The sequence below is a fragment of the Podarcis vaucheri genome, assembly GCF_965113315.1.
Source record: "Podarcis vaucheri genome assembly, chromosome: 5".
Lineage (NCBI taxonomy): Eukaryota > Metazoa > Chordata > Lepidosauria > Squamata > Lacertidae > Podarcis > Podarcis vaucheri.
In genome coordinates, this window is record NC_138763.1 from 65834899 (window position 1) to 65861676 (window position 26778).

Consider the following 26778-nt stretch of genomic DNA (forward strand, 5'->3'; position numbering starts at 1 on the left):
GGCGGGCGGCTGTCTTCGCTCCCTCTCCGAGCAGAAGGACAGGCCTGCAAATCTCCGCCCGCCCCAGCTGAGGGGGGGGGGGCGGCCGCCTTCTCGCCGAGCACAGCGCCTCCCTTGCGGCCCTGCGAGAAGGCGCCATGCGTGGCATCAGGCGCCCCCCCCCCCAGGTGTGGCGGTGGTCATTAGCGAAGGGCAGACACTTCATGATCATAAGCATCGCCCCTTCTGAGGTTAGGCAGAAAAAGAAGACACAAGATTTACCCACGCTGGAAGAATGGCATACGCAATTGATGGACTACATGTTGGCGGAAATGATTGGCAGAATCCGTGACCGGGGAGAAGAGACAACAGAAGAGGACTGGAGAAAATTTAAGGACTATTTACAAAAATACTATAAGCTATATGAATGTTGAGAATTTGCTAAGCTTTGGAGAAAATTAGCTTCAGTAAAAATGTTTGAAGGAAACTAGGTAAAACTATGAAAGTATTAAAGTTTAGAGTAATTTTTGGACTCAGTATATGGTATTAAATCGATTTAATAATAGGTACTCTAAACTGAAAACATGGTTAGTGGAAGATACAAAAAACACATGAAACAAGGTAACAATTTGCTGTTATTTTTATTGTAAAGAATGCAGGGTTCGGAGGATGTGGGGAAGTCCGATGGTTTTTGAAAATTGGGACAGAAAAATGGAAAATTTCTTTCTTTAATCTTCTTTCTTTCCTTCTGTAAAAATGCTTTTGACGTATATTTGATTATACACTTGTACCTGGAAAAAAGCAATAAAAAATATTACAAAAAAAAATAAGATTAGGCAGAAAAAATAATAATGAATTTCTGCTCATTATGGATTCCCTCATATTCGCAGTTAAGGTAGTGAAGAACCCCTGAACACCTTGAGGAGTAAGGGGAAATTTCACTGAATTCGATGCAAGTTTTAAGGGCTCGCCCACCACTTCTGTTTGTCCCGTGATTTCTAGGCCTGAGAGGTTTTTCTTTCAAATTATTTTTATTAGTTTTCCAAATTATTGCCAATCAAACCAAATTACTTTAATTCAACACAATTAAAAAACAACAACAAACAGGTTTCCCACTCCTGTTGCGAACAGGTTTTTCCACTTACCCTGGAAAACCGGCTGTTTACTGCTGAATTGGAACAGACATCCTGCAGAAAACCCGATCGATGTTTGTTCCCATTCAGCAGTAAACAATTCTAAATGTTTCAAAAACTTGTGATCCAAAAAAGGCCAGACACACAGAAGCCACATTTTATTCAGCTATAGTCTTGTTAAAGTATATTCTCAAGTAAATGGAATGTTTTCAAGGATGGATCATAGACGTCTCTTAATGAAATAATTCTGTATGTTTATATATATTAAGGGTGTGCTGCAACCACAATATTTGCCTTGTGTCTGTATCTGTAGTTTTTCGAAGCAGCCTGATCTGTTTTGGATCTGCTCTGTCATTCCAGTTCAATTCAGGTTCATTTCTGTTCATCCAAATCTCTGTTTTGCTCCCTTTGACTATAATGGGGAACCTAAAGATGGTGGTCATGTTCCCCCCCTTTTTTTACCTAAGTGGGTGGAATTTGCAGGCAAATGAGCCCCTTTGACTTGGATGGAGCTTGCCAAGTTCCATGCATACCCATTCAGGGAACTTTTACAATTTTTTGTAAAAAAATGTTATCTGCCAGAATTGGATGCACATTTTAGGCATGGTCCAGCATACTAAAGGGATGAAGTCTGTCGAATTTCAGAAATAAAGGTGCATTGGTTGTTCTGAAATGAAAAGCTTTGCTATTTTCGGGTGTGCATTCCCCTTTGGAAACTGTAGACATGAGGGAGGTGCCCCTGGGTAGAAAACCTGTCAAATTTCAGACAAATAGGTGCAGACTGGATGATGTTACCTTCATTATATCTTAAAAAGCAACAACTGGGAGAATGATTTTTTCTCACTGCTCCCCCGCCCTTCCTGGAAGCATCCTCCATGAAAAAAGGAGAGCGCTATGTTTTTTATGGAAACAGCTATGTGAGAAAGAAGCAGGCTACCTCAGTCTCTTACCTCTGTCTCATGCCCTGCTGTCATAGCCAAAACTCAAAGGGGAATGACAATCCACATCCTTCCCCCTCTCTGTCAAAATGGGGACAGGGAAGGGGGCACAATTCCACTTCTTTCTCCTCTCAAGCTCTGGGTGTTTTCCCAGACATCTTGATTTCATTTCTCAGCAAAGGGGAGGAGGAAAAGGCTGTGTGTTTGTTGAAAAGCTACTTGGAAGGTTGGGAATTCCCTAATCCACCTTGAGATCTCTTGCTTTGGTGTAACCCAACTCAGTAACATGAAAGACTACCCTGAATCACCCTGATGTGCCTTGTTATTTGGGTATACACACAGCTAATGCACACCCCTAATATATATTCCACTATATAATGGATGTGATTTTCCTTTAAAGGAACTCAACTTAGTGCTTGCAAAAGTGGCATCACGTGAATTATTCAAATAACTCAAAATAAATAATTTATACATACCAGGCGATAAAAGCCAGTCCCTCCCTCCCCTCTTTTGTCATCCCACTCCCAAGGAACTAAAAGTCTATTTTTGTATGAATGAATCTTGATATAAGTCTAGCAACTGGGCCAACATAATCACATTTTGTGCACGTAAAAGGAGAGAAGATTTATAATTCTTCATTATACTTGTTATACAAGACATATGTAGGCAAGAGGTAACTTCCAAGATAGTGAAATTCTAGACAGTGACAATTTCAGCTGCTGAGAAATAAGATTTTTGTGTGTGTGTTTGTGAAAACCATGTTTAAAAAGCCAGTAGTGCTGGATAAATAATAAGGTATGCTATCTATCGGACTGGTAACGGAGAACCATTTAGGGTTTCCTTTTTATTTTCTTGTTTATACTCTGTGATCTCAGATATCTATAAATTAAAACTGGTCCCAAGATTTCCATGAAGAAGAGGTTGATGAGTCACTTTTCAGGAAAATGCAAGCATGCCCAGGGTGCTGTCTCATATCTATTCCCTTTAAAGGCAGTGCATTTCCCACATACTGCTGATAAAACAGGTAGTTGGAAACCCCAAAGAGTCTTGTGGCAACTTAAAAGATAACACATTTAATAAACTTGTTAGTCTTTAAGGTGCCGCAAGACTCCCTGTTTTCTGCTGCAAGAGACTAACATAGCTACCCTTCTGGAAATAGCTGAGTGGAGATAGTGAATGTTCATCTCTGTCTCAACAGTTGTTCCTTGTATCTTTCACTAAGGCGAGCTTTAACAACTAACATCCCCATCGATTGGTCTTAAATCTGCATGTAGGACAGCCTCAATGGCCATGAATCTTACATCCAAATCCCGTGTCCAAAAGTCATGGGTCTGGATGGTTCTTCTTATTCTAATCTAAATGTGTCTTAGAATGACTTCAGCAAAATATTTCCATAGAACCAAAATAGAGAACACTATATTCTGCTATTGATTTTTGTTCCTAAGTTGTCTCTTTCTTGAACTTTTTCCAGTACAGGTACGACCTTGAGCAAAGATTCTGCAAACAAAGCTGCTGGATTCTGGTGAAATAAGATAGTGATGGCACAGGTGATCAACAGCCAGTTACCATGGCCCTGTAAGTTCCAACTGTTGGTTCTCCAGGATTTAAAAATCACATCACACACCCCAGACACTTCAAATGGCACCTGATGATCTACCTCATTTCTAGGTGAAATAAAAGTCCTAAAGGAGATACCAGAGACCCCATGGCACTTTGAAAGAAAAGATTTCAGTTAACTAGCAAGGATCTTTTAAAGGTTCTGTTTGGAAATATCCAGGAATGGGGCCTGCCTAATATTGTATAGGTTAATACTCCACAATCATGGGGCCACCACCCAAAAAGCACAGTATCATATCAGACACTTTAATTATACTAACTGCAATATTAGATTACTTATGGCATTGTTTTTGTGTTGTTCCTCTGGAATGTTCTGACATCTTCAATTTATTGAATTTTATTGGGAAATCATATTTGAGCTTTGTATTGTGTTTTCAGTGGCTCCATTTTTTACACTTTCATCAGTAAGGTGATGCACATGTCCTGCAAACAATACACTCATAATAGGTGAGACAAATGGTTGAATAGATCCTAGATTTCTTAGGTTATTCAGTTATAGAGGGACTATGTTACAATTTTGTTATTTTTCAAGAAGTTAATTTGAAAACAACCAGCATAAACAAAATGCTGAAATATTGTCTTCTGTTTCCTTAAAAAAAAAGTCATTCATGAATCTGTGACTTAAGAATGTGCAAAAGAATTTTCTGTTGTTTTGTTTTATATTAAAGATGGTCTGTGGCCCCAGATTGACAGTGTTGTGTTTGCCCATCTCTAGACCAATCTGTTCCAAAAATAAGTCTTCATGGGTTTTATCCTTCCTTGGGTCCAGGGCTTTTTTTCAGCTGGAACTCTCCAGAACGGCATTCCAGCACCTCTGAGCTGACCTTGGAAGTTTGAGGAGAGATTGACCAGCCTCAGCAAAGCCTCGCTGTGCTTCCAGCTCACGAGGAGACCCTCCCCAGAGCCTGAAGGGGACATCCTCTGTGAGCTTTTTGTGAGCCAGAGGCACAGTGAGCCTTTGCTGAGGCGTTTCAGCCTCCCGGCTAATAGCTGACACATGAGAAAGCTGTGCCTCAGCTGAGCAAGCCCCCAGCTGCTCCGGAGCCAGAGAGGCCTGGGGTGGGGGCTCCTTAAGCTGCTGTGCTGAGGCACGGAAGCTTCTCCATGCCCCATGCTCTGGCTCACACAAGGCATAGGAATGGGGGGAGGTTGCTAGGCTGATCAGCTGCAGTGCAGCCTCAAAAAGCCTCTGGCTGGCAAGGGAACTACCCCCCTCAGCTCAAAGAGATCCTCGTTGGGCTCTGTGGTGGGTCTTTTGCATTCCAGCACCCTTTTCTCTAAGGAAAAAAATCACTGCTTGGGAATATCAAAGGAAAGGCCACTGTTTGGATATACAGTGGTGCCCCGCAAGACGAATGCCTCGCAAGACGAAAAACTCGCTAGACGAAAGGGTTTTTCGGTTTTGCGTTGCTTCGCTAGACGAATTTCCCTATGGGCTTGCTTCGCAAGACGAAAACGTCTTGTGCTTTTTTCTTAAAGCCGCCTGAAGAGGCGCAGTTGCGATGGACCGTGCTTCGCAAGACAAAAAACATCGCAAGACGAAAAGACTCGCGGAACGAATTAATTTCGTCTTGCGAGGCACCACTGTATATTCCCTGCTCCAATATGTCGTATCTTTTATCCAAAGATCATGTCAAGTCAGCTTGCCACAGCCTGTTTTTCCTGCAAGTGAGAAAGATACAAAAAAATTACAGAAGATTTAGTTGTTCCATAGTTGGCATTAAGTATGTGTCACAGCCCCCTTCATGGATCACTGCCTTGCCGTGGCGAAGGGGCTTGAAGAACTCAGAGAAGCTATGAACTACGCCGAGCAGGGCACCCAAGATGAACAGGTCATAGTGGAGAGTTTTGACCAAACGTGATCCACCTGGAGTAGGAATCGGCAAGCCACTCCAGTATCCCTGCCAAGAAAACTCCATGGACAAAGACAACAGGCATATAAAAGTTATGACACTGGAAGATGAGCCCCTCAGGTCGGGAGGTGTCCAACATGCTACTGGGGAAGAGCGGAGGACAAGTACAAGTAGATCCAGAGCTGATGAAGCGGCTGGGCCAAAGCCGAAAGGACGCTCAGTTGTGGATATGCATGGAAGCGAAAGGAAAGTCCAATGCTGTAAAGAAAAATATTGCATAGGAACCTGGAATGTAAGAACCATGAACCTGGGTAAGTTGGATGTGGTCAAAAATGAGATGGCAAGAATAAATATTGACATCCTGGGCATCAGTGAGCTAAAATGGACGGGAATGGGCGAATTCAGTTCGGATGACTACCATATCTACTACTGTGGGCAAGAAACCCGTAAGAGAAATGGAGTGGCCCTCATAGTCAACAAAAGAGTGGCGAAAGCTGTACTGGGATGCAGTCTCAAAAATGATAGAATGATCTCGATACGAATCCAAGGCAGACCTTTTAACATCACAGTAATCCAAGTTTATGCACCAACTACTGGTGCTGAAGAAACTGAAATTGACCAGTTCTATGAAGACTTACAAAACCTTATCGAAGTGACACCAAAGAAGGATGTTCTGCTCATTATAGGGGATTGGAATGCTAAAGTAGGGAATCAAGAGATAAAAGGAACAACTGGCAAATTTGGCCTTGGAGATCAAAACGAAGCAGGGCAAAGGCTAATAGAGTTCTGTCAAGAGAACAAGCTGGTCATCACAAACACGCTTTTCCAACAACACAAGAGACGACTCTACACATGGACATCCCCAGATGGGCAACATCGAAATCAGATTGATTATATTCTCTGCAGCCAAAGATGGAGAAGCTCTATACAGTCAGCAAAAACAAGACCTGGAGCCGACTGTGGCTCAGATCATCAGCTCCTTATAGCAAAATTCAAGCTTAAACTGAAGAAAGTAGGAAAAACCACTGGACAGGTAAGATACAATCTAAGTCAAATCCCTTATGAATACACAGTGGAAGTGAGGAACAGGTTTAAGGATTTAGATTTGCTGGACAGAGTGCCTGAAGAACTATGGATGGAGGCTCGCAACATTATACAGGAGGCAGCAACTAAAACCATCCCAATGAAAAAGAAATGCAAGAAAGCAAAGTGGCTGTCCAACGAGGCCTTACAAATAGCGGGGGAGAGAAGGCAAGCAAAATGCGAGGGAGATAGTGAAAGATACAGGAAATTGAATGCAGATTTCCAAAGAACAGCAAGGAGAGACAAGAAGGCCTTCTTAAACGAGCAATGCAAAGAAATAGAGGAAAGCAACAGAATGGGAAGAACCAGAGATCTGTTCAAGAAAATCGGAAATATGAAAGGAACATTTCGTACAAAGATTACCATAATAAAGGACAAAAATGGTAAAGATCTAACTGAAGCAGAAGACATCAAGAAGAGGTGGCAAGAATACACAGAGGAATTATACCAGAAAGATATGGATGTCTCGTACACCCCAGGTAGTGTGGTTGCTGACCTTGAGCCAGACATCCTGGAGAGTGAAGTCAAATGGGCCTTAGAAAGCACTGCAAATAACAAGGCCAGTGGAAGTGATGGTATTCCAGCTGAACTGTTTAAAATTTTAAAAGATGATGCTGTTAAGGTGCTACACTCAATATGCCAGCAAGTTTGGAAAACTCAGCAGTGGCCAGAGGACTGGAGAAGATCAGTCTACATTCCAATCCCAAAGAAAGGCAGTGCCAAAGAATGCTCCAACTACCGCACAATTTCACTCATTTCACATGCTAGCAAGGTTATGCTTAAAATTCTACAAGGAAGGCTCAAGCAGTATGTGGACCGAGAACTCCCAGAAGTGCAAGCTGGATTTAGAAGAGGCAGAGGAACCAGAGACCAAATTGCAAACATGCGCTGGATTATGGAGAAAGCTAGAGAGTTCCAGAAAGACATCTACTTCTGCTTCATTGACTATGCAAAAGCCTTTGACTGTGTTGACCACAGCAAACTATGGCAAGTTCTTAAAGAAATGGGAGTGCCTGATCACCTCATCTGTCTCCTGCGAAATCTCTATGTGGGACAAGAAGCTACAGTTAGAACTGGATATGGAACAACTGACTGGTTCCAAATTGGGAAAGGAGTACGGCAAGGCTGTATATTGTCTCCCTGCTTATTTAACTTATATGCAGAATTCATCATGCGAAAGGCTGGGCTGGATGAATCCCAAGCCGGAATTAAGATTGCCGGAAGAAATATCAACAACCTCAGATATGCAGATGACACAACCTTGATGGCAGAAAGTGAAGAGGAATTAAAGAACCTTTTAATGAGGGTGAAAGAGGAGAGCGCAAAATATGGTCTGAAGCTCAACATCAAAAAAACGAAGATCATGGCCACTGGGCCCATCACCTCCTGGCAAATAGATGGGGAAGAAATGGAGGCAGTGAGAGATTTTACTTTCTTGGGCTCCATGATCAGTGCAGATGGTGACAGCAGTCACGAAATTAAAAGACGCCTGCTCCTTGGGAGAAAGGCGATGGCAAACCTAGACAACATCTTAAAAAGCAGAGACATCACCTTGCCAACAAAGGTCCGTATAGTAAAAGCCATGGTTTTCCCAGTAGTGATGTATGGAAGTGAGAGCTGGACCATAAAGAAGGCTGATCGCCGAAGAATTGATGCTTTTGAATTATGGTGCTGGAGAAGACTCTTGAGAGTCCCATGGACTGCAAGAAGATCAAACCTCTCCATTCTGAAGGAAATCAGCCCTGAGTGCTCACTGGAAGGACAGATCGTGAAACTGAGGCTCCAATACTTTGGCCACCTCATGAGAAGAGAGGACTCCCTGGAAAAGACCCTGATGTTGGGAAAGATGGAGGGCACAAGGAGAAGGGGACGACAGAGAATGAGATGGTTGGATGGTGTTCTTGAAGCTACTAGCTTGAGTTTGATCAAACTGCGGGAGGCAGTGGAGGACAGAAGTGCCTGGCGTGCTCTGGTCCATGGGGTCACGAAGAGTCGGACACGACTAAACGACTAAACAACAACATGTGTCACAGCAAAGATAGATTTCTAATACCCGGGAATTTGAACAATTCACATCAAATAGCCAGTGAGGATCATCCATAGTACAAATGTCTAATTTAAACATTAGATGTGACCTGCACCACCCTAATGGATGTTAAGCCTCAGGAGAGCTCCAGGCTATGTTCCCCTCGCCTCCCCAATTAATCTGGCAAGAAGTCGAAATGTTCTTCTGGCAGTGGATCTTAGTGGTTGCGCCAGTAGGAAGGGTAATCCCTTTCAAAAGGGTTTATTTTGTTTATTGTGGCTGAGGTAAAACAGAGCCTCAGTTGGTCTGAATTTGGCATTTGCAACAGAACACTTCACAAGAGCATCACTAGGAATGTAAACTCAGAATTCCAGCAGAGGTTCACAGGGAGAATTTCTGATCTCAAAAATCTTTGCTGTGTAACGGTTTTTACAGCCTAGCAATGGCAATCAGCTTCTGAGTTGAAACATCTAAGGCCTCAGTGCTGAACACTGTGAAGCAGTTCCCACAGGGCCCAGTTTAACTCACCCCTTCCCTCACCAGTAGCCTTGACGCATGGTGCAGCATTGTTATTCCATGTGAACCCTGAGGCTCAGGTAGAACGATCAGGTTCAGCAGAATCTCTCCATGCTTTTCCTTCAAATGTTCCAGCAGCTGGTTTTACCTGGGTCCTTGGCATGCAGAAGCTGGGGAGAAAGTTGCACTGGTGAGGGTTGGCACCAGCGCATAGCACCCTCAGACAGTTGTGAGCGCCCCAACAAAGTCCACTGCTGATGCTTACCTTTGGCCACTCTTTAGCTCTTGTTTTCAGACCTGGAATGCCAGGCAGTCTAGCCATCCTATGAATTTCCCCCAGTGCCCTGGGGCAACAGTACAGCTGGGCCATTGCATGGCATTTAAAGGAAGCCTAGCTCTGCAGCCTGGCCCTACTTTGGAGTTCTGCCACCTCCAGGAAAATTCATAGGGACTTGCTGATGGAGGGTGTCAGGAGCTGGAGCCAGCGATAAAACATTAAAGCACCCAATGTCAGTGACATTAACTCTTTATTCAAAGAAACAAAACAGTGCAGTCCTAGTGGTCGCAGCAACCCTTCCCAGTAGGTCTTGCCCCAGTGAAGCAGTTGTGAGGACTGAAGGTCCCCATTTTTCCACCACTCTCTAAGGCTCCATCCCTGGTTCCTTCCCCAGTAGCCTAAGGCTTCCACATCTTGCCTCTTGTTGCCTTGCCCTCTTCATTTCTCTACATGTTTTGGGAAACCGGGGGGGGGGAGAGGATCTTGTCACAGCAGCAGGGGGAGACTCCCTAGATTCTTCAGCCACCTTCCTTATCACTGTCTCCTGTCCCCACTCCTCTCCTGCCTCTGAGTCTGGACTGCTCTCTGCCATAGTCTCTTCTTGCTCACTAAACCCTGTTTCCTCTTCAGCTTCCGACACCTTCTCCTCCCAGTGTGCCTCCTCTTCTACCTTCTGAGCATTCATTGTCGTCACACCACCTATCGCCAGGCTCTGAGCCTTCTTCGTCTGGGGGTTCCCTTGGAGGTTCCCCAGCTGGTGCCTCCTCCCACTCCTTGGCATCTGGCTAGTCCATGACAAAGAGGAGCCTTGTTGGGGGAGGTAGACCACCAAAGGGCTGTGATACAGGTTTCAGGTTGGGAGCTCGCCATGATACTGAAGGACTCTAGGAGCCATTCTGCTCTCTGTGCACTCAGGATGGTAGATTGAAACACTAGGCATGTGCCTTGATTTTCGCAAAAGCAACTCTGTGGCACCTTAAAGACTATCATGAGGTAGCCAATATGGCACCCTCCAGGTGTTTTGGACCACAACTCCCTTAATTGCACACCACCAGCCATGATGGCTGCCCTGATGGAAGTCCTAGTCCACAATATCTAGAGAGCACCATGTTGCCTACGCTTGGACTGTCACATTTACAGCCACAGGCACTTTTGCTGAATGGCACTCACTTCATCTGAGAAAATAGGCATTAGCTTCATTAGCACCAGTTTAATCGGCAGATTAATCAATGGTGGGCAATTTTAATCTCTGAGGATACAATTTGAGTGCAATTTAAGGACATGCCAATTTATTTTCCAAGGCTATTTTGTTCTGTTATTATACCGTGATGGAACATGGAAAAAGCAAGATATTAAATATCACCTTTCCTCCTACTAATGGGTGGTAGCTTTTATTTCTAATTCTAAGTTATCTCACACTTTTTTTCCTATCTCAAAAATGACCCAATGCCCTTCTGTCAAATTTTTGATACTATGCAAATTTATGTATATAGTGTTAGCCAATCAGTTAATTGGTTAAAAGACAGATGAATCCACAACAGCACTTTTAAAATAAGTTCGAACACCTAGAAAATACCCCTAACAAAGTGAATTGAAACGTTCTTATATACAAAGAGGAAGGTTTGGCTGGGTTTCTTGCTTTGATGTGTTTATTCCTCCATTAGTGTTGTAAATAGTTCATCTGGCAGAGCAGTTGCCAAAAGCAATTATATTAACTCTCAGATGCACGTAACACCTAATTCCAAACAGCACTGGGATAGCCAATAATACTGTGTGACAGGTTTGGCCAATCAGAATCTTCTAATGTCTTCTGGATACTATTCATCATTATTTTAATTTAAGACATGCCAGACAAGTACGAATAAAGTAAAACCATTTAAAATAATGCAAATGTAACAGTCCATCTCTTACACCGTAGTATAAAGAGGGAATAGTGAAGAGGGCACATAACTTGAAGCAAGCTATATTGGGACATGAAATGGGTCTCACGTTATATAGGATCTTTTCAGTTTTGAGCAATTGTATGTACTCAAGGTGGTAAATGAAAAGCCGTATGCCAGCTTGCTGGGAAGCATAGTGAAGGCAACAGGATCTTTGCTTTCTGCCTAAAAGCATATTCGTCCCTTGAGTTCTGCTGGCCAGGAGGAATGAATTGAAGGCATGTGATTCTGTCTAGCTACTGCTGATTAGGTAGCAGCAACACAGCTTCTGAGCTGACTCACTGTAGAGCACCACATATCAGGAGCAGTCTATCTGTGCTGTGTCAGTTTAGAATTTCAGCAGCAGTACTTACTGCCCATAAAGGAATACATTCGTTTTGGGCTTAGCCCAGATTTTACCAATCATTTCGCAAGTGGAACTGTTCTGGGATAATTGCTATTTTATACATTTGGAAACTTACCTATTTGGGAACTTGCCTTGGGCCCGGAAATTACTAGTTTACAGGATTGCTTTTGGGTGGGCGGGAGGAAATCTTTCCTTTCTTCCGGGCAAAGAGGTGAATTGGAATACTGAAAGGAGCGAGCTAACGTCTCCAAGGAGTCGCCTGGCATCACTCCACCTTCTTTTGTTTCTAATGGCTGTTTCAGACCACCCTGCTGCAAGAAGTAACCAAGGTATGCCTCGTCAGGATTTGTACATCAAAGAGGCTGTATGGCAAACGCTCAAATTCATGATGAGAGGTGGAATCTTAAGTCTTAATAGGTTTTGCAGAATGTACATGACGGCATTCTTCTTGTTGCCAGGCTACAGTAGCCACCTAGCTATTACAATAAGAGCAGCAGAAGGCAAAATGAATACAGTAAAATTCAAATTGAGGAAATACAGTGATGAGTGGCTTTTTCAAGGGGATTGCACTCCAGAAGCTCAGGTGCACTACCATTATTCTTAGCCTGGGTTTAAGGGGTCTTGATTTAATGCATTGGCTGAACTCCACCTACAATATCAGAATGGACTGGAGGATGAAAATATCAGACTGGCCTGGAGAATAAGCAGGGCTCATTTCAGTTTGGTGAAAATCCTGGCTGTCGGTATGCTGTTCCACAAAAGAAAAAGCCACTGCTTTCCAAAGTGCTGAAGAGATCGTCCCTAATCAACCCTAGAATTTGCCAGAACCTGGCCCTGCTCCATGGATTGCTATCAGCTTGAAATGATGATGGAGCAAGATAAAGTCCAGGCTATGAGGAACCTCTGTGCAAGCACCTTTTTTGAGCTGTTGCTGTTATATCTGACACACCCACCCACCCACCCCACGAAAAGGTATTAAAGGGAACAGGTACTTACACAAGCTGTAGAAATTAGAACGGGATCATACTGGTTTACTGAAAATGTGTGCAAGGAATGGTCCACGCAGGAAGCATCCTTCTTTTCCTGACCTGTCATCAGGCATGGAAATCAACAGCAAAGGGAAGCTGGGTGAGTCTGACCCCTCGCTACCAGATTCAGGAGAGGACAAACAACCCAGAAAGGCAGCTGAATGCCTACCTGCTTGTGAGCTTCCCATAGTCATCTTGACAGCTAGTGTTGCAAGCCAAATGCTGGCCTGTCAAACAGCCCCTTTGTCTGATCCAGCAGGTCTCATGTTATATTTCTTCAACCAGTCCTAGAGGAGAAACAGGCACCACTGGGGCTGGGACTGAATAGATCTGGGTGCTGCTTTCCTTTCTGTTCCTCCATCCTTTGCGGCCAAGGTATGGTCTGAAGTTCCATTCAGCATAAACACAGGACAATTTTCAGAACCCTTGATGCATTTTACTCTTCCGTATGCTGGAACTTTGGGTTTCTGTATTAATGGAGTGATGCTTGGTGCTGGCAGGGTTCCACAGTGATGCAACGGTCCTGCAATGATGCATGCCCAGCTGCTGGTTCCCTTTTCTCCTCATAGCCATTCTGGTCCTTTGTAGGTGAAGCTGTACCTCTCAGTCCACGCCTAGCCAGTGTTGTGGCCTTTAGAAGCCAACGCCTTCACTATTGGCCATGTTGCTCTAGGGCTGCTCTAAAGGGCATCAGGTTCCCCATCCCTGTCTCTAGGCCAAGCCCTGCTGCGAGCCTCTGACCACATTCTGCCCATCCCCAAATAAATCCACTCTAAAGGAATAAAGCAACATTCCCTGTTCAGCTTTGTACCTCCGCTACTGTTTATCTGCTACTCTCCTGTCCTCGAGATTCCAGTCTCCCTGGCAACAGTTGCCTGGAGCTCCATATGTTCACCTGGCCCCTCTTGTCCATCACCTTCCATCCAGGTGAAGCTTCCCTCCTCTACCACACTTGACTCACCACTGGTGGGGATGTTCAGGGGAAATTTGATTCAGTTCACATTCAAAGACAAATGCACCTAATACACATTTCTGAAACATTGTGGGAGCTGCAAAACAGCCATCCTTTGAAATTCGCAATTCTCCAAATTTTGCAATGCGATTCTTCAGGCAAGCAATGTGTGCAAAACCCCCTGCATAAACCAGGTAAAGGGTGCATAAAAAAGCATATATTGGTGAAAATAACACACACCACTGTGTTATATTAGGTGAAATGTTCTTTGCAAAAAATATGTACATTAGACCAAAATGGATACAAAGCTGTAATTCCTGAACTGTCCAGCTGAGCAGGTGGCGACCCTCTATGACAGTGAGCCTGGCAGTAGATCCTTAGCACTCACAAGGGATTCCTGTGTAAACTGCTGCCAGTGTGACCTGTGCCTAGGCCCATTCAATCCAATCCATACCTGTTTCTCCAGCAGAAAGAGGAAAGGAGAGGAAATCTAGGAGGAAATCAACCAGGCATCTTGACATGGGCCTCAACAGAAAGGTTGTCTTCCCCCAAAGATTTGGAGAGGTCACAGTGATTGAACTGACAATTGGGAAACCAGATTTCCACAGCTGAAGCTTGAGTGAGCCATTAAAAAAAAATATCCATACAACCCACATAATCTTATAAACAGATTGATGAGAATACAAAGCAGATACCCGGCTTGGCAGGAATGGGAATATAAGTTCATTTTTTATTGCCCTGTAATAAAAATAAACCATTGCAATGTTTAGACTTGTGGTTAAACCAGATTGTGAGAAGTAATCTTTTGGGCTTTGTGGTGCTGGGCTGGAAAATATGAACAAAGGCATTGCGTTCTACTGCATAATGCATGGGTATAGGGAGATGTGTGCAGAAGCTGGACACGTGGGGCAGGGGTTAAATGAGGAAAAGTTGCAGCATCTCATTGTCCTAAGACTCAGACAACAGACTTAAAGGGAATCCAGAGCCACTGGGAGCTGAGCAGAGTTTGCAGTTTTTAAAAATAGGCCATTAGTACCACGACAAATCTATTGTCCTGGCTCTTATTTTCATTAGAGACACATTTTCAGTTTGAAAACAGACATTGGCTGATGCATTTACATGTCAGGCACTAAAGTAATCAAGCAGGGAGTCCCATGGATCAGTGTTTGCAGTAAAGGGGAGCTCAGCATTGTCAGGGGGTGGTGTTTCGTTAAAGCCCCTCAGCAATAATTTGAGCACTGCACTTATTACTCTGTTCCTTGCATCAGAAATGACTGTTGGTCAGTTTAGTGGACTTCAGGTAGTTTGGCAGATCCAGTGACAGCAGAAGGCCATTCCTGGGCCACTTCCTGTTACTGAGTTTCCAGAATGGTTGCACGCTTTCTCTGGGCAACATTCTACAGTGGGAGATTATTTATATCCTGGTCATTTCTCTCTGCTCAACTACTAGTTGCTTGCTACCTCACTGTCTTCCTAAAGGAACTTGCCTGCCCTTGGCCATGAATGACTGACAGGTTCACTTTCAGCACCTCAATTCTATACAAGTCCCAACCTCCAAAAAAGATGGCAAGAGCCTGACTACCTACCTGCCATAGTGTTGGACTTGCTTCCATCATGTGTTGTTGTACTCAAGTCAATGGATTGTGCAACCACTGCTTAACAACCCCGTAGTGATACATGGGATGTCTGTGTGTTCTGAACCACAGCCCCAGCAGAGGGCTCATGGGAGTAGTTGGGTGCAGAGATCCCAAAGGAGGAGGCCAAAAATACCAGAGTGATCCGTTCTAGTGCCTTATTTAAAAAAGGTGTAGACTTACAGCCTGACAGCTCTCCTCACTGAACCCAGGATGGACACCACAGCTAGGAGATGGCTTGTCCATACCCAAGCAGAAGTGCCTATGTTCGTCATCCACTAAACAGCATACGTAACATGGCCTAGGGTTTCCCATCGCTCCACCTGCCCAGATGAGGGCATGGGTGGCAAATACCCAACTCTTCCAGCTAGTTCCCCTTTCTGGGCTCAGAGCCCAGCACCCAAAGCCCACTGATAAGGATAACATCAAAGCAAGCCAATCAGCTTATATCAAAGCAAGTGAATATAAGCATATATGAGCTCATTGCTACAACAACTACCAATTAATTGTGGGATTGTCTTGACTACCAAGATGGTGTTAGCAAAGCTCCCAGAACAGTTCACCTTTGGATCAACACGCTACAAAAGGTGTTTTGGCCCTTTTCTACATAGGACTACCCCCTAGCCTCAATCTCAAGAGGGGAAATGAGGTTCATCAGCATGAGATCCACTTAATACAGGCCTACAGATACTAGATGTTCAGCTTGATAATAGCACTTCATGTACCATTCTCTGTTGGTGATGTACATTCCTCTCAAATTTTGTGCCTCTACAACACTTCTAATCATAACCATATACTTTATTCTTAAAAAGGAAAATAATTATATTGATGCCTGCTTACCGGCTATGGTATTCTATGAACCAATATTTTCCCTTAGCACCTGAAATAATGGAGTTATACTAAAGGCAAAATTGATCCATTCATTTTCTCTTGTCGTTATTATGCACCTGAAGTTCGGACTGACAAGAGGATTATTTAAGTGCTTTCAATATCATCCTCATCATCCTCATCATCATCACCCATAAGTGTGCACAATGCTTTAGAGTATGCAAGGGGACAGGTCCCTGCCCCAAAGAGCTTACAGTCTAAAAATTGGCACAGGTGAAACAACAGAGCAAAAGGATAGGCTGGGGCAAATACTGTGCAATTATTTGAGTTGCATGTGCTTTGGCTTGGTTACAGGCTTAGTTACAGCAGCAGCTGTTCCACTGGACCAAATGGCAAATGGTGGGCAATTTCGTAATTGTTTCTCCCAGCCTGTTTTTCTTAAAGAAGTGCAGCTGTAGGTGGCTGAAATCAGGAGCAGAGGAGCAGCAGCAATTGTCTGCTCAAAATCATGATCTTTTCACTTTGCGGGGGGGGGGGAATACAGGGAAAGGAAAGGGTTAAGCACCCTACCTTACTCTCTCTGATGCTCCACTTTTGATTTTTAGCCTTTCATGGCTGCTTGTAATTTTTTTTTTATTATTATTTTTAAAACCCACTATCAGTAGGAAGAATCATGGAACTGTACAACACATATCATTTGTCCCTTTCTCTGACAGAGAAGACTCTACTAGTCCCAGTGACAGCTTCATTTTATGCAGTACTCAGTTCATCAGATTCTGTCACCTGGCCAGCAGGTTAGCTATGCTCCACTTGCCTAATCTGTAAAAATGATCCCTGTGTCAAAAGATCAAAAATACTTCTAATGAATGATGCAGTGCCCAGGGAAAGAACCATCTCCAAAGGACTGATGTTCTGCTTTTTTGGTTTTGAATTTTAAATTAAGGGATGTTAAGTTTAAGTACATTTATTATTGATCTGCAGCTCCTTGCACATAGAATGTTCTAAAGTCCAATAGTGCTTTAAATATCTTCTACTTATAAGAGCAATGATAGGATAATGGTGAAGATAAGAACTTAGTCCTAATTGGGGGGTGGGGGTGGACATTGCCTTTTCTTAAACTGTGATGTAGCAAATGTAAGTTTTAAGCAGCCAACGTCACAGTGCTTAATTCCCAGTAAAAGTAAGACAAGGGCTCAAGCCTTGGATAAAACATCCTTGAGAAACCTCTCCAACCCCCAGTGCTGAAGGCTCCTTCTTCAGTGGTTGGGCAAATGCACACCCAACATGCTCAGGGGCACTGGCATATATTCAGATGTCCTAGGCTAGGGCGAAGCCTTGGCTTCAGAAACAGATGCTGAGGCAGCGACTTTACGTAGATTAAGCCCCACTCCTTTGCCTCTTTCTAAGGATGACACAGCCTACCGCAGCAAATAAACAAGTTTTCAAAATAATATGCAAATTGGTTTGCTTCAAAGGCTGGCTGCTGTACATTAGCAAGACAAAGATGCCAGGGAGGTTTAAAAAAGGATTTTGTCTGAGAGCAAAAGAGCATTTTCTTTCTCAAATGACAGTTGTAGGCATTCTTGGTAATAGGCTCCATGTGTGCCTGTTTGTCTAGCTGTGACCCGAGCTTGTGCGAGAAAAGCAAACCCATAAGACAACTGTTCCTCTTGCTGTGATGGCTTTGGACCGTGTCACTCAATTTCCTCTTTTTGCTGTCACTTGGCATATGCAAAGCAGAAACGAGGGAAGGGAGCCCCAATTCCCAAAGGACATTTTTACACAGGTGGAGGGATCCAGTCAAAGATGATGACCGATCTCCCCACCACACACACTCACACACACACAATCCACCTCACGCCCACGCACCCACCCACCAGCAAAGCATAATGTTGTGCTATTTTTGGTAACAAGAAGAGGGCCTCCCCTCAGACGAGAGAGAAAGGGAGAGTGCCGTGTATTTTCTCAGTTGCGTCACTTTGCAACCTAAAGCTGTGTTGTGCTCAGTGTTTCTTTGCGGTGATGCAAGCCCTCTTCTGCTTCTACAGCTGGTTGGATTTTCCTCCTCCCTGCCTTCACAGCACCTCGCAGGTTCCCTCTCTGAGAGCGCTACGCTGCTTGAGTGAATAGAAAGAAACATACAGCTCAGCTGCAGGTTTTCCAGCTACAAAAAGAGAAAGAGAGAGAGAGAGGAAACATTCAGAGGGAAAGAGACAGAAAAGAGCTGGAGAAAGAGAGAGAGAGAGAAATATATTGCTGTGTCTTAACAAGAAAGACATTCAACGGCTGAATAAAAAGGTGCGGGGGGAAAACCCTGTTCATGTTTTGGGATATCATTCTTTCAACTGGCTGGAACCAGAGTGGATCAAAAGAATGGGAAATGCCAGCAAACCCTTTAGAAGAACTGCTTCTTTCCTATGCTTTTTCTCTGTACTGTTGCTGACTGGAGGGAGCAAGACAGGGAAGACAACATGTCCAGCTTGGTGTATTTGTACCAAAGATAATGCTTTATGTGAAAATGCCAGAGCTATTCCGCGCAGCGTTCCACCTGACGTTACCTCACTGTAAGGGCTGTAAGCATTTGGTTCTTTTAATTTCTGTTTAAAAATTGAGCCAGCATGTGTGGTGTTTTCAGTGCAGACTGAGGGGTGTCTGCAGTCGTGAATACCTACAGCATTCAAAACCCGGGAGCCAGGCGTTGAGGGGGGATGTGCTTAATGTTGTTCTCTCTGAATGCAGCTAGAACATCTAATTTATTTCAAATTTATTTGAAACTTGTAGCATCCATTTCCCCTTTTTGTGGAAATAATGTAAATCCTTGTGATGATGACAAGAAATGGTCCTTTGAAGTGGTAAATAACTATTCCGGGAGCTCACGTTAATGTAAGGTCTGTTTTCTTTTCCTTCTAGTTCCTTTGTGAGATCGGCTTTTACTAAAATCCCAGAAAGGAGTTTTGTCTTCTCACCATCTCTGCAACTTCTGTGAGAAAGATTTATATCATTGTTACTTGTTATGAAACATGTGTATCTAAAGTAACGGGGCTTTAGTACTTGTTCTATAAGAAATAGTGCAGATCAGTTATGTAACAAAATGCACCCTAGCGCTTCCAGTAAAGGTAATTAAAGGTGTGTCATGCCTAGTTGGATATATAGATATATATATATATATATAACTTTATCTTCCTCTTTAATATTTGTTAATTGCTGTTATCTTTATCATTATTATCTTCATTGTGCTTACTTGGCAATATTATTTGGCTAGGCTAAATTTAGATGCCTGATTATAATTATGTTCCCACATTGTGTTCCTAAATCACATGTATTGTACTTCAAAGGCCTGACTATACTAATGGGTCGTAATTATTAATTCCCTGCACTTTTAAAATTTGGTACTGGTGGATGTTAAAGTCTAAGAGTTGTTGCTGACTAAATAGGCTGGCTGTTTTCAGAATCGAGACCTGAATTTCAATGGGACAATTCTGCAAGCAAAACCCGTAATGTTTGCTTCGGTAGAGGTTTAGCATTTCCCACAGATATTTCTTTAGGTAGGGACTGGATTTGTCCCCTGTTCTCCATCACAACAGAGACCTGGAGAAAAACTGAAGTCAGTTGATGTTTTGTGCAGTAGGGATAGCTCAGAAATATGTCTGTTTTGAATGTATACTTGGTGTGAAATAGAGACACCTATAAAGGATGGCGCTTACATATGACTGATTTGGTTCAGAAACCTGTCGAGAAATCTTCTCACTCATTTTTTAAAAAAGAAAATTGTGTGTGTGTACATGATGGTAGCATAAACAAGATGAGTCAGCCCAGGGCATAATTTTGTTTGGCTACTAAGCATTACCTTCTGTTGGAACATTACATCTATTCAGTTCAAATGCTGATGCCCTGATAGTTGACGCTATGACCCTTCCTGTTCTTGTCTACTGTCAAGGGAGCTGATAAGAAGGCATGCGCACAGCGAGTAAGGTTTTGAATCCAGGACAAATGAGTAAATATAGTTACCATGGAAACCTTTATGTTGCCCCTGTACACATTATCCCACACAAGCTTTTTTGGAGTAAGAGCATATTACAAAAAGAGAGAGAGAGAGGCAAAATTCACACATCATCTGTGCTGGGGGAAAGAGACGGTTATGGTTTTTGTATTTGGTCGTTTGTGTGCCCATAAAGGGAAAGGCACACCATGAGTTTGCCATTTAGCTGTGAGCCACCACCTGCACTGCCATCCGGTGCAAAGAACATGCGAGGTGGCCCATCTCAGCAGGCTTTTCAGCGAGGCGGCATGTTTCCTTGGCTCACAGTGTACTTGCTCTGAAGGCCTCTTTGCAGGTGGAAAAGCAGCATATACATTTCAGTATAAACAAACCTACTCCATGCTTTTGAAACACCAAGAGTCCAGGCGCTCACTTACAAACCTAGGAGTGCAGATTTCAGCTCCAGGTGTATGTGCATTGTAATAATGTGGGGCTAGAGCAATGCAAGATAACTGTAATACTCTTAATCTCAAGGCCATGGGTTTGAGCCCCGCCTTGGGCAAAAGATTCCTGCATTGCAGGGGATTGGATGAGATGACCCTCGTGGTCCCTTCCAACTCTACACTTCTAGGATTCTAGGAGTCACCAACCTTTCGGGGCTAGTGAGCATATTTGCATACCAGAGAAACTGTTCTGGGCATCACACTGCAACCTCGTTTAGAATGTTTATTTCACGTCTAATTTCAGCTGGGGAGGGAACCAGGTGTGTACCAGAGAAGGCCAAACATGTGACCCCCAGTTACACATCAATTCTCATCAACTATTTTTTCTTCTTCTAGCGCTTATTCCATACAGGTCTTCTTGCCTAAAATTATTTCTGTTCAGTTAGACCATTACCTGTTGGAGTTTTTTTGGAAGGCCAGGTCACTGGTCAAAAGAGAATAGGTTTAGGTCCTTTACAGGTAACATAAACATTGTGGCTTTCAAATCCTATAGTATACAGTATAGAGAAATGTCATGATACCTTACAGAGATTGTAGCTTGAAGTCTGCCAAGTGGGATGCATTTCCAGAGTAATAGGTTGAAGATATAGCCAGGAGGATAGGAAGCACACTGCCAAGGGCTGCGCTGGAAGTACGTAATGCAACATACATAGACTGCATTCTTAGTAGCATTTGCTCTATGATCTCCTGACAGAGCCCAAAGGACACATAGAGCTGGAAGGATTCCAAAAGATTGTCAGAACTAACCTCCCATTGTAAGATTAGACCATCTGCATACCAACCCTGCACAGATCACCCCACACAACCCATGGGTGAACACAGAAGGGTCCCCACAGAACAGGCCGCTCCAGAATGTGATCCAAACAGTGAGCCCAGACTACAATCAAGCTAAACTGGTAGGCAGAACACGGCTTCTCCTGCAACATGTTCAGAACAGAAATGGTGACAAGGATTCAGGGAGTTTCTTAGAGCATAGTGGAGCTTCACTGAGCCCATTCCTCTTCCACTCTGCATTGCTTAGTTAGCTGCTCATGAAATGTAGGAGGCCTTTCGGTTTGGTCTCCAATGCAGAGCAAGGACCTGTTTATTTGATCCTGATCGGTTTGCTGGGAGGCTAGATGATGTTGCATCAAGCTAGTGTTATCCCACACTTTCTAGTGTTTTCCCTTATCACTTTCCTTATTGTGTAAAGTCCAGTTTTGCAGGGGAGGCAGGCTTGTCACACAAGAGGTCCAAAACAGTTTTAACTGTGCAAGCTGAACTTGCTGAAATGTGATTGAATCCCACCCCAATATACCAATAATCTGGAAGCAAACAGGAAACAAGGGAAGGCCTAGCCAGTGCACCCATAGAAGGGTTTGGGCACATGAATAGTGGTCTTTCAGTCCCAGCAAGGCTTTCCAAATGGAAAAAAGGGGCTGAGTCAGGCATGTATTACTCTCAGGATATAGGCATACAAATCATTCCAGCTGGAAAAATGGACATTTCCCTCTGTTTTTACTTGTTTCCTTGCCCCTCTGGTTCTACTGCCCTCAAGAGGTCTAGTCATCTTGCTCTTTCTGCTCCAGCATCGGTAGAGACATCATAATAATTATATCTGTGGGATTCCTCAGTCAGAATGAATTATAGAAATTAGTCATACACGTTACATAATTTTGACCCATTGTGAGCCTAGAATATATACAAATCCCCATACAGAATGTCCCCTACTATCTAATCTATTGAATCATGAGCCCTATTCCTGTGTTCCTCACATGCAAATCCAGTTGTAGACTGTGCTCCATAGCCCCTCCTGTCACTGGCTTCTTTGCCTCTCACACACAGAGGGCTGAATGTCTGCAGTGAGGTCCCTTTTCGACTTGTGTAGGGGCTCACTTTGTGATTGAGAACCCTGGAAGGTCAGTGTTCTAGATCATGCGATGACCCTACCTGAGAAGAGAAGGCTCCCTACTGCAGAAGTTCTGACCCCAACCCATGGTGGCTGACAAAGTTAGCCATAGCAACAAGGCAGAAGGCATGGGGCCAGGGAGCATGCCTCTGCTGCACAATTCAGATTGCATGTGTGGCAGCGCCTGAATAGGGCTACAGAATCATATGCTGTGCATATTCTTTCCTTCAAAGAATTCTGGGTACTGTAGTTTACTCATCAAAGTTACAATTCCCAGCATCCCTTAACTAACTACAGTGCCCAGAATTCTTTGAGGGAAAGAATGTGTTTTAGAGGTATAAAGGTAAAGGTACCCCTGCCCGTACGGGCCAGTCTTGACAGACTCTAGGGTTGTGCACTCATCTCACTCTAGAGGCCAGGAGCCGGCGCTGTCCGCAGACACTTCCGGGTCACGTGGCCAGCGTGACGAATAGGTAAAAGAACAAATAAACAAAACATGTCCCCCAAATATTCTATAAATGTCTCTAAAATACTCATGGCTGTTTGACAGCAAGAATTGTTGCTAGTAGCTGTCGGTTGACTACTAGTAGTTGATTTGCCTTTCTCCAATCTACTGCAGTCATAGATGATTAACAGTTAGGGCAAAATCCTACCTGAGAGTAGGGATAGAAGAACATGCCCATTTTGGTTTGCTTAGTTTCTCATTTTTCTAGTCTTAAATTCAGTTCTCTACAGTGCTGAAACAGCTTGCATTTTTTATTTAAAAATCCTCATGAAAATTCTTCAGCATTCTGGCATGAATTTCCCTTAATAAACATATTTTTAACTAATGTTCACATTTTTGCAAACATTTTATTCCAATTTAATATGCTTTTGCATTTTACTTTCACTAATATAGTCATTTTTTATGTGCACTGTGCCCTAATATATGCATTTTTGCAAAATTCAAGTGCATGTTGATTTTGAAGGATGGATATGTTTCAGTTCTTATATTTCCTCAGAAAGTGTGAATTTTGATAGATTCAGCTTTAAATGCAAACAGAATCAAATTTCTGTCTCATCCCTATCTGGGAAGGAAGTTACTTGAAAGTAAACACTCATTCATTGCTAGTCTTGGGAACAGACGACCCTTTGGCCATGACACCTTCCTCTTCCTGGAATAATTTTTGCTGAGGAGTGTAGGGAGTAGTATTAGGCTTGCCATATGTCCGCAAAATTCTGGACATGTACAGAAATCAGATGTCTAAAATGGCGTACGGAATTTCCAGAACATATGGCAACCTGAGGGTTTTTTTCAGTTTTCTGTGTCCCCCCCTTTTTTAAATATTCCAGGGGAGGCTGCGCCCCAGCATCAGTGGAAGTGACAAGAGGTCACTTCCCTTGGCTGGAGAGGGACAGAGGGAGGGGGAGGGAGGAAGGCGGTCCAGCAGCCTAGCTGCCCATAGTTTTTTGAAAAAGGGACCCTGTACCAGGGGTGTCCCCATGGGCGACTCTGTCGCAGTGGCGGAGGAGGCAGTGAGAGAGGGTCTGTAGCTGGGCAGTTGGGAGCTGCTAGCACAGCCACCTTGCCCAAGGGGTACATGGACACAAGGGGTACCACCTCCTTGTGTTGCCAGGGCGGCCTGCAGCTGCTCTGGGCCACCATCCCATTCTAGCTGCTGCACTATAGGGGCAGAGATGGGGGCCAGGCAGGTAACGGGGGGGGGGAGCGTGATACCGCAGGAAAGTGTTTAAACAAGACTTGGATAGCAAGGGCAACAAACTGTGAGGAAGGGGGACAAAACCAGCTGTGGTACCTGGGCAGGTTTGTGGGGGTGTGGTTTAGAGGAAGGTTAGGTGGGGGGCATGTTGGAGAAAGGGGTGCATTAGGGCCTGGCTGTTTTCATTGGGGGGGGGTTCCAGTATCTAATAATCTTCCTCTTGGAGATGCTGTGGAGGGTGGTTTTTTGTTTTTAGGGGTTTCCTGAAAAAAGCTCAACAACTTTGGGGGTGTCAGGAATTCTACTACTTGAAATATGGCAGTCCCAAGTAGTATAAGCTTTCAGGTGCTGTCGGTCCCCCAACTGGCACATGGGGCCAAGTTTCACTTCCTCCAAGTCCAGTAGAAGATGCCATGTCAATCATATCAGACAAGGTGTTCTCCAAATAAGAGCAATTAGTAAATACTTGTGCTCCAAGAAATTTTTAAAGGTAGAATGAATTAATCATTCCAAACCATATAGATCAATTTTAATTTCGGAATTTTTTTTATGCATGTTGAAGCTCCATTGCATTAAATTACATAAATTACATTATGTTGTTGTTGTTTAGTCATTTAGTCGTGTCCAACTCTTCGTGACCCCATGGACCAGAGCACGCCAGGCACTTCTGTCCTCCACTGCCTCCCGCAGTTTGATCAAACTCATGCTGGTAGCTTCAAGAACACCATCCAACCATCTCATCCTCTGTCGTCCCCTTCTCCTTGTGCCCTCCATCTTTCCCAACATCAGGGTCTTTTCCAGGGAGTCTTCTCTTCTCATGAGGTGGCCAAAGTATTGGAGCCTCAGCTTCACGATCTGTCCTTCCAGTGAGCACTCAGGGCTGATTTCCTTAAGAATGGATACGTTTGATCTTCTTGCACTCCATGGGACTCTCAAGAGTCTCCTCCAGCACCATAATTCAAAAGCATCAATTCTTTGGCGATCAGCCTTCTTTATGGTCCAGCTCTCACTTCCATACATCATTACTGGGAAAACCATAGCTTTTACTATACGGACCTAAATTACATTATATTGTCATGTAATGTTTGCATTTTATCACATTGCTAAATGTATGTTAAGCATAAAAACAATGTTTAAGCTGCAGTTTTAAAGACTGAACCGTACATTGAGTTGCTTCTAACGGTTACCCAAGTGGAAGGCAGCTTATACAAGAAACTTTTCTCATTCTGTCCTGCCCCCTAAAAAGCCTTTCAAGAGAGTTGGAGGGGCTCCCTGAACAGCCACATGGAACTGTCATGCAAGAGGGGAACCACCTGGAAGCTTGCATGAACAGAGATATTTCATTAAGCCTCACCTACACAGCCACGTGGACCACTGCTGCAGATAACATGAAAAATATTTACCATAGTAGCCATATTTACCATTGAGAAACAGTTAAATTACAGTGGTGCCTCGCAAGACGAAAATAATTCGTTCCGCGAGTCTTTTCGTCTTGCGATGTTTTTCGTCTTGCGAAGCACGGTCCGTCGCAACTGTGCCTCTTCAAGCGGCTTTAAGAAAAAAGCGCAAGACGTTTTCGTCTTGCGAAGCAAGCCCATAGGGAAATTCGTCTAGCGAAGCAACGCAAAACCGAAAAACTCTTTCGTCTAGCGAGTTTTTCGTCTTGCGAGGCATTCGTCTTGCGGGGCACCACTGTACACACTGATCTCTTGATTCCTTGTGGGTTCAGAAACATATGTGGATCTGAAAGAGTTTCTCTATTCATTTTATGGTGCAGTACTCAGAAGTAGGCCTCATTGAAAAGGGCATTGAATAGGGCATCCTTTATGGAAAGTGAGCATAGGATAGCAGCTTACTTAGGGCTGCCATAAGTCTGCGGACTTTTGCCAAAGTGGACATATGACAAGCAGGGTGATAATTTTTCTGGGGGAGATGTTGTTCTTTGAGGAATATGACAAGTAAATTGGAAATCCTGTCAATTGAAAAGCTCCCATGTGCAGCTGAGAGCACAGATGAAGCTCTGGAATTGGGGCCACTTATGCAGACTTCAGGGGGACGCGGGTGGCGCTGTGGGTTAAAGCCTCAGCACCTAGGGCTTGCCGATCGAAAGGTCGGCAGTTCGAATCCCCGCGGCGGGGGTGCGCTCCCGTCGTTCGGTCCCAGCGCCTGCCAACCTAGCAGTTCGAAAGCACCCCCGGGTGCAAGTAGATAAATAGGTACCGCTTACCAGCGGGAAGGTAAACGGCGTTCCGTGTGCTGCGCTGGCTCGCCAGATGCAGCTTTGTCACGCTGGCCACGTGACCCGGAAGTGTCTCCGGACAGCGCTGGCCCCCGGCCAATAGATGTGAGATGGGCGCACAAACCCCAGAGTCTGTCAAGACTGGCCCGCTCGGGCAGGGGTACCTTTACCTTTACCTTTACCTTTTATGCAGACTTCACATGCCAGAATCAAAACTTTGAACATCCAAGCAAGGCCACAGTATATTTTTGAATGCACAGGTAATGATATCAAATGCACAATGAGCAATAGTAAGAAACCATAGGGAAACGCCATCATT

General features: G+C 44.0%; 1 protein-coding gene and 1 long non-coding RNA gene across 5 annotated transcripts in view; both read left to right on the top strand.

Annotated features, from left to right (window-relative positions):
* The first annotated feature begins 72 nt into the window (after nucleotides 1-72).
* LGI1 (leucine rich glioma inactivated 1) overlaps nucleotides 73-26778 on the top strand; it is a 34700-nt gene continuing 7994 nt past the window's right edge. Inside the window, exons 1-3 of one of the 4 annotated variants that reach the window (XM_082222089.1) lie at nucleotides 73-169; nucleotides 3527-3625; nucleotides 19061-19132. In XM_082222089.1, coding sequence (XP_082078215.1) covers nucleotides 3618-3625; nucleotides 19061-19132 — 80 coding nt within the window. In that variant the 5' untranslated portion in view covers nucleotides 73-169; nucleotides 3527-3617. Of the gene's footprint in view, nucleotides 170-3526; nucleotides 3626-17893; nucleotides 18724-19060; nucleotides 19133-26778 lie in introns of those variants that run through there. The other 3 variants (XM_082222088.1, XM_082222091.1, XM_082222090.1) reach the window with 3 other exon arrangements.
* LOC309532208 lies at nucleotides 19141-23281 on the top strand. Its single transcript, XR_014219652.1, has 2 exons — nucleotides 19141-22855; nucleotides 22982-23281. It is a non-coding gene; the product is annotated as an uncharacterized lncRNA (long non-coding RNA).